General features: G+C 37.7%; 1 protein-coding gene across 1 annotated transcript in view; it reads left to right on the top strand.

Annotated features, from left to right (window-relative positions):
• The window catches only part of LOC306878460 (RNA-binding motif, single-stranded-interacting protein 3-like), a 136,784-nt gene extending 123,474 nt beyond the window's left edge, over positions 1 to 13,310 (top strand). The window contains exons 11-14 of the mRNA XM_079430844.1: positions 6,537 to 6,647; positions 8,029 to 8,112; positions 8,400 to 8,521; positions 9,664 to 13,310. Coding sequence (XP_079286970.1) covers positions 6,537 to 6,647; positions 8,029 to 8,112; positions 8,400 to 8,521; positions 9,664 to 9,667 — 321 coding nt within the window. The 3' untranslated portion in view covers positions 9,668 to 13,310. The remainder of the gene's footprint in view (positions 1 to 6,536; positions 6,648 to 8,028; positions 8,113 to 8,399; positions 8,522 to 9,663) is intronic.
• The last annotated feature ends 294 nt before the right edge of the window (positions 13,311 to 13,604 follow it).

Genomic DNA, 13,604 nt, shown 5'->3' with positions numbered 1-13,604 from the left:
GTAAATCCCTCCCACATGGAGGGATGTTGAAAGACATTCACAACTAGTTACAAAATGGCATAGGCATTCGCCTATTTTCCACAATAATAACCTTTTGTCAGGCAGTACTCCATTTCATTGTCCGCAATGGACTCATAATAAAGTAAACACTCTGGGAGATATCTATGATGATAGTGGTTTAAAATACTCTTAAAGCTCAATATAATCTGCCAGGCACCTCCTTTTTTATGTATTTGCGCATTGGATCGGCCCTACGGGCGTATGGGGTGCCTTGGATCTCTCAAATGCCTGTTCACCCTTTGCGCAAACTAATCATTCCTTCTGAGGAATCTCCCTCCTCTGCTTCAGTCATCTATCTCTTTCTTCTTGAGCATTCATACAAACCTTTATCTATTGCAACTGTTTGGGCTAAGGATCTTAATGAGGATGTGCATGTTATATTTTCTGATCAGGTATGGGGTATGTTTAAATTGTCTTCTAAAAACCCTAATGACCAAATGATTCATTGAAAATTGCTGCATAGGGTTTACTTGACTCCAGTGAAACGTTTTTATATGAATCTGTCATCTTCTCCTACGCGTAATCTCTGTTCCCAAGGAGTTTTAGGCACGTTTTGGCTTTTTTTCTGGGAGTGCCCCTCTCTCTCACCTTTTTGATAAATAAAACTTAATAAACAGTTGTTAACAAAATAAATAAAATGTTGAATAAATTTCAAGAAAAAAGTCATTAAATTTCAAGAAAAAAGTCTAAATAAAATGTTGAAAATAAACTTGTTAAATCATGAGAAAAATGTTGTTAAATAAAAAAATTTAAAATTTGAGAATAACACACTTGTGTCATGTTCATTTCATCTCTTTGGACAGTGTTATCCAGCGTCTACAGTGGGGTGGGTTGGAGAGTAATGCGCTGGGGAGTAGCGTGGGATACAGTTGACTGGGTTCGAGTCTGTCTTTTCTGCCAAACTTGCAAATCTTTCTTTTCTCATCACATATCACATCGGAAAAGTGGAAATCAATTGCTTAACGAGTTTTTTTCTCGAAATCTAACGACTTTAATCTCGGGATGGTTTTATTTTTTTTATTATTGCTTGGCCCTAATCCTCTTCCGTGTGTGTGTATATATATATATATATATATATATATATATATATATATATATATATATATATATATATATATAATTTATTTTATTTATTTTTTTTATTATTATTTATATTTTTATTACATTTTACACTTCTTTTTCTTTGAACTCTCCTGCAAACCTCCTAGCACATTCTTGCAGTTCCCCAGGTCTAAAACCTCTGACCTCTTTTATGAAACCGTTATGGTGCTTTTTGTCATTTTGGAGCTCGACGTCTCAGATTTTTTTTTTTAACTATATGTTTTTTTGTTTTTTTTAGAAAAATAAGTTATAGGGCTTTGGAACCACATGTGTATAAGCAAATGATGACTGAATTGTCATTTTTGGGTGAACTGTTCCTTTAAGGGCAGACGACTCAATGATCTGTTCCTCCAGTCAGTCCGCAGTCTGGATCAGATAAATAGATCCCTTGTCTGAGCTCCATCGACACAACTTTGTCAACCTGGAGACACTTTTTTTTTCTCTTTCTCTGTCTCATTGCACAAATACACAGGTACAAACTACCTCTTTTGTGTTCTTTTTCTGAAGTCTTGTATAAGAAAGTAACCCCTTGGCCGCTGTCTGAAGGTCTGCACGCCATCTCTTTGGCTCTCACCTGAACTTGGATTTACTGTAAGCCAGGGGTCTGCATTCCACCGTGGAAATGGCCAAAGGTAGTCTGGGATCAGGGCTTTTTCTTTGGCAGCGCCTGAAAAAAGGCTTCAGTCAGCTGTTTCCAGATCCGCAGCAGGGCTTCATACGATCCTAAGCAACTCGAGAAGTGAAACGGGGTTATAGAAAAGGAGACAGATGTCTGTCTGTCTAGATAATTATATTCCAGACTTGTTGTGTGAGTGCATGTGTGCATGTGTAGTCGGATGGGAGGTTTGATGATCATGATTATGTTGTGTAAATGTGTTTGAAACCAAACCCTCATATCTAATGATCTGGCAACCCATCAAAAAAGACCTCAGCTGCCTGGGAGAGAGAGAGAGAGAGGGGCAGTGGGAGTCTGTGAGCTGATCTCTGCCTAATTTGAAAATCCTGGAAAGAAAACAAAGGCGGAAGAAATCATGTGGTTTTCTTTTTTTCATGTGTCCTGCGAAGAGAGAAGGCAAGCAATTAAAAGTCACTGAGAAAGGGAAGCATTGTTATTGGAGAACGCCGCTGCATTTGGCACCTTGTTACCGTGGAGACACGTGACCATAGCGACCAGAGCCGGCGATGAGGGTTTAAGCAGATCAGCAGACAATGGAAGCGCTCTGAGCTCCCTCTCCGCAGTGCAGTGTGTGTGTGTGTGTTTTAGTATACATCAGTACCTTAAGTGCACCTGCTATCGTGACCTTTTGTTGGCCATAAAGCTGACTTATGCATTACTATCCTAGCCAGATGACCGCTGTGTGTGTGTGTGTGTGTGTGTACTTATAAAGGTTGAGTAAAATTCAGAAATTAGAAATTGGCTTCCTTTCAAATCACAAATTTGAATTGACCCCAGGATGCTGAATTGGAATTTAAATTGGAATGACAGGAAGAGAAATTTACTGAAATGCAATTCAAAAGAAATTCCAGTTCACGTCACACAACAAAGGAGTTTCATTAGTTCAGCACAGCAACAAAATGGCCAAGAATAGATCAATTTCAGCCTGCTTCATGTAGTATGTTTGTTTATTCGTTAACACTTTTTTTTTTTTTAAAGGTGTCCTTGTTACACGTTATGGGTACTATTATAAAAACAGTAAATTATGCATAAAAGTTTAGTTTTCCAGTTTTTTATATTTTATTATTTTTGTGAAATCAATTCTGTTTTCATATGAAAACTAAAATTCACTCATCTGAAATGCATCCACTAATTTAGCTTCAAATTAATAGTACTTTCTCAAATAAATGTTATTTGTTTTATCTTTATGTTTGATGTCTGTATTTGTTGTTTTATGTATTACTATATAACATGACAAAAATTATATTTTTTCAGTATAGCATAATTATCAACAGTAGCCTATCTTGATCAACCATCTTCAGAAATAAAAGCCAGTTTATTAACTAGAATAAACCAGCGTTGAAATTCATGCTGGTGTAGTCTTTTCAGCAGGGTAACTGCACAGATGTTGTCAGCAGGGCACACACACACCAACCAGCAAGCACACACTTACCCACAATGCACCACCCAGGGGACCATCACTCAACTGTACCTGTTACTTTCCATCTTAGTGCAGAGAAGAATCCCCAGCCACCCTAACCAAATCACATCCTGGAAATGAACATTAATGAATCAAGACCGCAGTGCATTACGGCAAAGCCGCTTAAAGAGGTACCGCCACGCAAGAGGAGAGAAAAGAAATGAAACGCTTCTCTAAGCCCCTACTAGTCATGGCCATTTGCAGAAACAAAGAAGCCCATGTTTGAGTAAAGATTTGAGTTTATCTCGACCCCATCACAGTGCTCTGTTTGAACGGTGGGAATTGGCAGGGTGTTGTGTGTGTGCGTGAGAAAGAAAAATGCATGGTATATGTTTTTCTTAAGTGTGTTTGGTGGGAATCGGTGGTTATGCCTTGGCACATTTCGTTTAAGATTAATATCAAACATCCTCCCTGGCAGCCTGCTTTTTTTAAAGCACCGGTACCTGAGAGAGACAAAAAGATAGACTTCCTTTTCCTGTCTCTATTTAAACTTAGATGTCTTGGCAAAAAACTTTCCTTCCTCTGATGTCACGGGAGATTTCTGCTTGTCTAGTTTACGTCGGAAATCTCTGGCTTTAGATGAATGTATATTTGGTCTAGGTTGGAAATTAGTATACAGGCTGCTGAAGAGGGAAATGTCATTGGCTGTCTCAGAAATCCCTCTCAGAATGTTACTTGCTTTCCGAATACTTCCCCTCAGGGAAATGAAGGAAAAAAACACACGCGTGCACACATACACACAAGTGCGGCTTTAATCATCTGTCTAAGTCTCACACTGATACGGCTGTAAATTAGAGTGGAGAATTATTCAGCATGGATTTCTTTTTTCCTTCGCTCATTATGAAAGCTTGTCGCGGGGCGGGGGAACTGTTAGCTCGAGGCTTTCGCGTCTGAAAGCTAAGACGTGGTGGCTGAACCGTTTACCTCTGAAAGCTTGAATAGAGACAGAGTTCTTCTGACACCAAGTGCCTGTACAGTTTATTCTTCAAGCGCAGGCAAGAACCAACAGCACCAAGCTGTGCTAGCTGAGAGACAGACTGAAGCTTGCATGTTTGTGTGTGTAAATGCATTTTTTCTACTGTTGGCGCACTCAGAGAGAATGTCTCTTTCAGAGTTCTTCAGAAACTGGTACATTGACGAATGCTCGAATGACGAACAATCAAGAGTTTGCATGCAATACTGGTGTATCATCGTAGCGTGTCATTTGTGCAAAACCGGCATGATTTCAGAGGAACAAGAATATGTGACTAGATTGTGCAAAGGTCACATGAACAATGACTTGTTTGATTAGGGACCTAGAGTGGAAATAATGCAGAATCCTTATTATAAAATTGCTTATCCATGTTACATCATAATGTCACATTCTTAAACTGCTCATTTTCAGGTTTTATTTAGATTTTGAGTCCCAGGTTTTCTGTGCTGCATAAATTCACTTAGTCAGGAGTCTCAACACAAGTGTCACATGCTTGAAAGCTGATGCTCTTCCACAGCTGAAAAACTCTGAAGACACACTGATTGTCATGACAACGATGAGACACAGAGTGAGAAGAAGAGCACTATAGCAGTGTGAGACACTGAAGTGCCAGTGGGAAGACAAGGTTTTCAGACATTTAGTCATAAATATATACTTCTGCAAAAAGAATAATTATAAAATCATGAATTTTATTCACACACTGATAAACCAATATCTAGAGTAGATAATGACCACAGATAGATTGAAATCTTGAAAAGCAATGGGCTTAAGTTAACATGGTTTGCCATTTGCAACCCATTTTAATTGCATGATATGCCATGTTTCCAGGTTTCAAAGTATATTGAATGAGAAAAAAATGTAGGATAGAATCCGATTTTATTCATATAATATTGATTGCAGTGTATGGTAAAAAGGTGGTGTTACATACCATAATAAAGCCTTAAAGTTTGTTAAAACCATCTTCAACAGGTCACTTGGCTAAAGTGATGCAGATTAGAAGTTTGGAGTCTCTTATGTTCACCAAGACTTCATTTGATCAAAAGTACAATAAAAACAGTAATATTGTGAAATGTTATTAGAATTTAAAATAACTGTTTTCTATTTTAATGCATTGTCATATGTTCTTGTGATTGCACCGCATTTCAGCAGCCTTTACGCCAGTCTTCAGTGTCACATGATGCTTCAGAAATCATTTTAATACACTGATTTGCTGCTTAAGAAACATTTCTTATTGTTATTGCAATGTTGAAATAGCTGTGTTGCTTAATATATTTTAGATATTTTTTCAGGATTCTGATTACAAAATTCAAAAGAACAGCATTTATTTGAAATGGAAATGTTTGTAACTAAATCTCTTTAGTCACTATTGGTCAGTTTAATGTATCCTTGTTGGACAAAAGTGAATTAAAATGAAAATCCTGAAGACAAACATTTAATGTAGGACATTGTGTTCTAATGAATCATTCGCAAAAAGGTCAAGAATGTGCGTTGGGAAAGTAAATGGGTTCATTTTGATTTCATGTTGACTTAAAGTAACTCTGCAGTCAGGATAGATGAATTCAAACTGCCGTGAGACAATCACTACTTATACCGATAAGTCTTAAACTAAAGAGTCCCTCATAAACTGTAAGCAGAGTTGTACACGGCACAATGGTTTCTCATCATCCTGGCCTCAGCCAAACCATCTGAGAAGAATTGAACTTTCTGACAAACTGTTTGACGGAGGGTCTCCTCGGAAAGATTAATCCTAATCAAGCTGGCATGTGAGAATGAGCGTGTGCGTACATTTCTGGCCTAGTTCTGTGGAAGTGGTCATGTGACGGCATCAGATGATAGCTCAGGTCAGCGGTTGCAAATTGCAGACTTCTCTCTCTCTTTTGTCTGTACCTCACATGTGTTAGCACTCTCATCCCAGTGTGCCTGAAACGTAAACACACCTGCGGTGTGGAGCAGCTCTGCTGTTAAGTGAGCGATGCACCATCTCTGCAGAAGTATGCATGACTCGCATTTGGATCACATTATTTCACTTGTTGAAGTGGAACAGCTCACGTCTGGCCCTCATAATAGGGCCCAGCTGCGGCTGTACGGGCCAATGATATGATTAAAAGAAGGAGAGGGTTTTTTGTGGAGAGCATGGCTGTGTGATCAGGACATTGACTCTAATGAAGTCATCCAGATGTATTGTTGAATGGTAGCTCATTTCCTCTCCCGTCCTTCATGCGGTTTGACCTGTAACGGTGTGTGTTTGTGTTTGTACACGTGTGTAGGGTGCTGTGATAACGCCAGCCATGGACCACACCATCTCCATGCAGCCCTCTAACATGATGGGACCCCTCACCCAGCAGATGAACCACCTGTCCATGGGTACCTCTGGCACTGTGAGTGTGTCCGCTGCCTTCATCACACAGCCTGTTCACCTTCTGGTGGTCTGAATCGCAGAGGAGCCGAAGAAGAAATTTACATGCTAATTAAAAGTTTGCAAACTGTTATGGAAAAAGAATAAAGAAGTTTAGCTCTACTCAGGGGTGTAAAAGGACTGGGAAATAAAATATGGATACTGTGTCAGTATTGTACTCAATTAAAAGTACTGCATCTAGCCAAAAATACCAAATACCTGAGTGAAAGTAAACAAAGCTTGCACATTGATTTGTACTTAGGTATTTAAAAGTAAAATGTAATTTAAAAAGGTGAAACTTTTATTCTGTGAACTTAATTAAAAGAACTAAATATCCTGAAACCTTTTACCTGACACTGCCCAATTTGATTTAATAGCTGTTGGTCTTTTGAATACAGTTGTTTGTAGCAGTGTTAAAACTAAAACTAAAATATTAGATATAATGAAAATTCGAACTATTGAGTCAGTAACCAACTGAAACAAGTTCAAGTTGAAGTACTAAAATGACTAAAACTGAAATAACAATAAATTACAGCTGAATAGATATGGCATAAACTCAAACTAAAATTAAAATTAAAACTAAATTCAAAATATTTCCTGTATAGTATAGAACTATAAATTCTATAAATACTAAAATGCCACTAGTTTGTAAACTGATTACTGAACCTGTTTGCACTCAATCTTTTATTCATCATTGTTTTTTAATAAAATAAAAAAATATATATATATTTTAGGTTTAGTCACTATTGTGTTTTCATGGCAAGTTGTAGAAATTTAAATGTTTATAAATATATAAATGTTTAATAAGAGGATAGAGTTACATCATTATGAGTAGTGAAATATGTACTCTATATTTTTTTTTAAGGTCCAAATGAACTTGTAAATCATTAAAGTAAAAGTACAATCATTCATTTCTAGCAGTGCCTAAATTGAAGGAAAAGATTCTTCTTCCTGTATGGAGCCCTTAAAGGGACATGATGATGGGAAAAAAATATGAGATGGGAGGATAAATTATACTTCAATGCTTTTGTGTTCACTTGAAAAAGTTTTGAGTTCCCCCTCCTTATCATAAGCATTACATCTCATATTATTTCCATCTCCAGTCAACAAAAGTTTCTCTGCAAAAATGCAAGTCTTTTGTGCGCAAATGCATGGAAATATATCATTTTGTTCTCCCATGTCCCTCTAGGGGCTCTGTATTTCTGTAGTGGTCACTTAGCAAAATAGCTTTTGATGTTTTTGTGCCTCCAATTGCACTGTAAGATGCAGCAGCAGCTCGGCCGACATTTGGTCACAATTTAAATTCCATACTATGCATAGTTTAGTTTGCTATATGTGAATAAAGTGTGTCCGTTTCGTTGCAGTATATGACTGCGGCTGCTGCTCCTATGCAGGGGACCTACATTCCCCAGTACACTGCGGTGCCTGCCTCAGCTGTCTCAGTGGAGGTGAGTTTCTGGGTGACTGCAAATCCATTCACTGGTCCAACTGATTAGATGAGCCCTGCTAATTGAAAATGTGGAGATCAGTCGCCTCGGGTCAAACTCCACCCACAACTTCCTTAGTGCCGTTTATTTCAGCTTTAAAGGCCTGACTCCAGTCTGGAGCATGTCTTTAAGTTCATTCTGGTCTGAGTACCAAATGCAGCCCTAAGGCCTCTTTTTGAAGGAGGTTAAAATGTATTTCTGTTTTGTGTGAGGGGACATCCTGTAATTATGACATCATATCCTTCTAGGGAGTGGTGACGGAGGCTTCTCCACAGAGCGTTCCACCCTCATCGCAGGATGGTCAGCAACAACCTCTGGGCGTGGACAACACCAGCGATCACGCGTCCACCTACACTTTTCAGCCCGCTAAGTGAGTTTGAGAAACACTTCACATTGATAAGACAAATGGAGACAATGCGTCTTGTTTTCTCATGCACGACTACGCAAGTACACAACGTTTTTACAGCATTGCATTTTGGTTGCAGTTAGGTGAAATGTTGCAGTGCAACATATTGAAACGAAAGCATATGTATAAAATATATATATCTATATGAACAAAAATGATTGTAAATCATTTAAATGTGCAAACTGGACGTGCAGTTTGTTTGTTTTTGCAGTAAATGGCCAAAAACAACTAATTCCAGTTTTTAAGAAGAAATAAATACTGCTATTCAGTAAGGTAATACATTAAATTGTTAGTTAATTTATTTCTGAAATACTTTTCAAATGAATGCTTTGCTTTTAAACTTTCTAAAAAATGTATCACAGTTTATACAAAAATATTAAGCTGCATGACTATTTTCAACGGTCATAATAATAAATGTTTTTTGAGTACCAAATGAATGAATTCTAAAGGATCATATGACACTGAAGACTGGAGTAATTGCTTCTGAAAATTCAGCTTTGCCATCACATGAATATATTGTATTTTAATATATACTAAAATAGAAAACTGTCATTTAAAATTCTAATAATATTTCACAGTATTACTTTTTTTACTGTATATTTGATCAAATAAATGCTGCCTTAGTGAGACTTTGTTCAAAAAGATTGAATTTGAATATAAATATGAAATATATTAGTATAAAATTTTATTTTATACTAACAAAATAAACATTTTAGAAATGTTGTAAAAACACAAAACATCCATATCTACTACTTTTTTATATATATATATATATATATAAAATAACATAAAAATAACGTAATCTGTACATTTGAATTAGATGAAGTGAAAACACCAGAACACAACCAGGCCACAGCTCAGTCGCGAGGTTCCTAATATGTTTCAATGCTAGCAACTTCATAACAGTATTCTGCAACATTATAAAAATACTAAAAAATGCACATCTTTTGTATTGTTTGTTAGCTGTGCTAACTCGGGGCAAGCAGAATTCAGGATATATTCATGGCATTATATTTAGCTCAAAAAATGCAATGGGCCAACAGGAGTAAGTGAAAATGCATGATCCATATAATATGCTTTTCAAACTGACTTTCTCATTGGTTCAGATAACCAGAGGAGGAGGGGGGCGTTGAGGTGACTACGTTGCCTTGAGACTGGGGGACTGCAACGAGGGAACATTGAAGACAGAGCGCAAGAGATAGGAAAACACATTTGTGTCTACTTTTGCACAAGCATCTAAAAAAAACAACTACAACAAACAAACAATTTATTTAACACCTGGCCCACACCGGAGGACCTTTGGAGAACTCACAACCAGACCGGAAACGAGAGAAATGCAGTCTGGGAGATCGAACCTACTGTTAATCGGCTACCCGAAAAACTTTACCTTCATGAAGTGAACGAATTCAAACAAGTACAAGTTTTCCTATTCTTTTTTTGAATGTGCAGGTAGGTTTTCAGAAACAGTGGGTTTTTCTATTAGACGAGGAAGCACGTTCTTGTAAAACAATGAGAGAAGGAGCAAAAGAAGTCTTCCTCGGATTCTAAGCTACTATTACATTTCTTTTTTTATGAGTTAGATTTTAGTTTTCTAGAGAATATCAATGTTTTTCATCTTTGTTGCCTTAATTTCAAGAAACATCTATGACTTTTTCCTGTTTGAACTGAACAGATTTACGAATGCAGTGAAAATTACCTGACAAAGAATGGAAATTACCTGTATAAAGCATAGAAAGAAAGAGAGAGAGAGGTCTCCTGGAGACGTTTTAAATTATCAGTGGTGACGTTTTTGTTTAAAAGAGAGGACAGACAAAAAAAAATATTGTGGTCATGATGATGATGATTAAAGAGAGTTGAATTTTTTAGAAACAGAGGAAAAAAATGTTAATCCACTGCATCATGGGAAATGCAGTTTATTGTGTAGTGCAGATCATTTTTAATGGCATTATTGTTTTTATCTGCAATATTTTTTATGAGCTTTAAGGTGTTTTTAGCCTGCTTTGCTTGTTTCATTGCGGAAAAAAAAAAAAAAAAACTAAAACAGTCAAAAAAATGGCAGTGCAAATCTAAATAGATAAGAGCTTATGGATTAAATCAAAACGAAAAAAAAAAGCAAATGTGTGCAAAAAGCAATAGTAATAGGAAATTGTTGACAATTTCTTTAGTCTTTCTTAGCTGTGGATCAAATGCAGCCCATGGATGGCATATTTTATACCAAAGATGAAGAAACCCCCCTCAAGACAGTGGAGTGGATCGATTTTTTTCGTTTCTTTTTTTCTATTTGAGATTTTTTGGCGTAATCGTTTGGTTTCAGAAGTATCCATTGGACCTTGATGGCCAAATTGGTACTTTAGGGTTTAAACTTCCTTCCACTGTTGCAGAATCTATGTCAATCGTTCAGTTGAGAGGCAGAAAACCACCATCACTGATTCTCATGAGTGTGATCTCCCCAGCAGAGAGCGTCTGAGAGCGGCAGAATCATCAATCATCTCCCGTCTGCCCGGCTGAATGAACTATACCTCTATCGCAGCACCTTCTCGGTCGCCGACCAACGGTCGGTCGCTATTAAACACGTCGCACGTCTGTCCAGTTCCAGGCCGTTTTCATCATTTCAGCTCAACAGGAAGGAATCAGAGCACTCACTAGTGTGTATTTAAACTCTGTGTACAGATCACTACCTCATCGAAAGCAATTTTACCATGAGGAAACACAGGAGAATGTGTTGCAGGTCATGAAACACAAGCTTTGCTTCAGGGGCGCTGAGAAACGTTCGCAATTAGCAGCATTAGCATAACATGTTCTGAGCACTCCCGTCCGTATTTGCAGTCGCGTCGATCGAAATGCCTCATATTATATGCAAGGTTTCCTTAATCAACCGGATGCCATAGGAAATCTCTCATGATAATGACGGTCTTTACTTGAAAAACAAAGGCTCTGTCCCAAAGCCCATGCGGTTGAGGCCACATTTTGGTGGCATAATTCCAGTTAGTAATCCTAAAATCTCAAACGCGACACATTAAGGTCTCATGGATGCAGGATGACCATCGCGAAGACACATTTGGGACAGAGCCTAAGGTTCCCATCATCGTGGGATTCGGCGGTTGCTCAGGTGCCTTCACAGCTCGGAATTAGGGTTAGAAATATCACGCGTGACATTTCGACCTTCCATATCTGAAATCTGCTTTCTTTTTATCAGGCTGCCCATTCCAGAGGGGGGAAACTAGCAAACAGAAGGGTAGAGAGGGGAAACATTTCAAAAAATGAATGGGATAGTCCATCCAAAAATAAAAATTCTGTCAAAATGAGGAACAATGTTAACCAAACATTTTCGGTTCCCATTGACTTGCACTGTTTTCTTTTATATTCCGCAGAAGAAAGTAAGTCATGTTTGGAACAACATGAGTAAATGACAAAATTTTCATTTTTGGACAGACTATACTTTAATATAAAAACAAGGCTGCTGTCCTTTATTTACCATGAAGTAGATGTTATTTTGATGCAATCTGATAGGAAAGCGCTATATTAAAACATCTGCAAAAGAGTTTCAATACACATGGTGAATTATGGACTGTCTTTGCTGCCTTCATGGTCATACGGCTCATAAATACGCCTCCTAGTTTTACAGTCGGGTAATTAGAGTTGTCGAGGTGCTCTGGGAATAAATTCATCTGTCATTAAAGGGCCAACGAGAGACTTTGAACATCATCATGAACGCTTTGGTCTTTTTTCCCCCTGTATTCCTACAACATGACCTCTATACGACTAAGGAATGATCTCAATTAGCCACTAGGGGACAGTATTAAAGCAAAGATGGTGTACTTTATCCTCTGTGATGACCATTGCAGTGAGATATGACACTGTGGATTAAAGCGATGCCAAGTTCGCAATGACCAAGACAGCACTGCTTCAATAAGGACAACAAGCTAGCTTTTCATTTTCACCTGTTTAAACAACAACAACAAAAAGTAAAAAAAAAAAAAAAAAAAAAGTCACTGTGTTTTGTGTCTGTCATCCACTGTCTTTTTGGAGAGTTCTTTTTATCATGTGCTCGCTGCTATCAAGCATTCAGTATTTAAGTGGACAGGGCTTTGGGAATAGAGAGGAAATTTGGGCTGGTGTCTCATAGGAGAGGTGTGTGATGGCGTCGTGAGCGTTATACACTCTGCAGCCTTCATGCTTTTCATTAAAGAGTGAATAAATGTGTCCAAGTAAGCTAAAGGTTTTTCTAACTGTAAGATGGGGTTCTCATCCCAACTGTAATTTAGTAAGCTAAACACCTTTCATCCACTCAAAGGTTTTCGCTGGCTAGAAACTCTGTGCTCCCATTCATTGGATGTGAGGTCCAAGCCATGCATTGTTATCTGTACATCTGATTGGCTGTCACGGTTGAGGTCATTGAATGGCGAATGTTCTTTCGTTCGTTCGTTCGTTCGTTGGACTGTCAGGAAACAGCTTACTACGTTCAACCAAATTCAACCCAAACGGAAAAACCTCAATTAGACACTAACGTACTGGCAGATGAAATAGAGAAATATTTATGGAAATGTTTTTTGTACAGGTGTAGTTGAAATATGAAAGCGGGACAGTTTTACGATGCTACGTTGATTTCTTGAGTTGCTTCACTTTCTTGCCTCCCATGTGCTCGAGCTGTGATCCTGAGAGTGTCTGTAGACCAGTGGATGTTAGGTTTAAACTTCTGTTTATTTTTTCTTTTGATGAAGCTTTCAATAAAAAAAATCTACAAAATCACACCACTTTTTGATTCTGGTTGAGCTTTCTTTTTTGTGACTTTTATGCAGTTTGTTGAAAGAGCTAATCAATGTTATAAGTGGCCTATAGCAGTCGCTGCACATTAAGCTGGGATAGGACATATTTTATGTTGAAAAATTGCTCACTCTTTAACAGGGCTCTAGATGTGACAATAAAATACATATTTAGGAAAATTATTTGAAATCTAGTTGGGAAAACATAAATGCTCGCCAGTGATTTCTGCATGCAACAGCAAACACAGCCAAGCCATGATGTCCGATTCACAAATAAATTATTA

Source organism: Barbus barbus (genome assembly GCF_936440315.1).
Source record: "Barbus barbus genome assembly, chromosome: 12".
Taxonomy (NCBI): domain Eukaryota; kingdom Metazoa; phylum Chordata; class Actinopteri; order Cypriniformes; family Cyprinidae; genus Barbus; species Barbus barbus.
The sequence above is the reverse complement of the archived record's forward strand: the minus strand, read 5'-3'. Positions and strand labels throughout refer to the sequence as shown.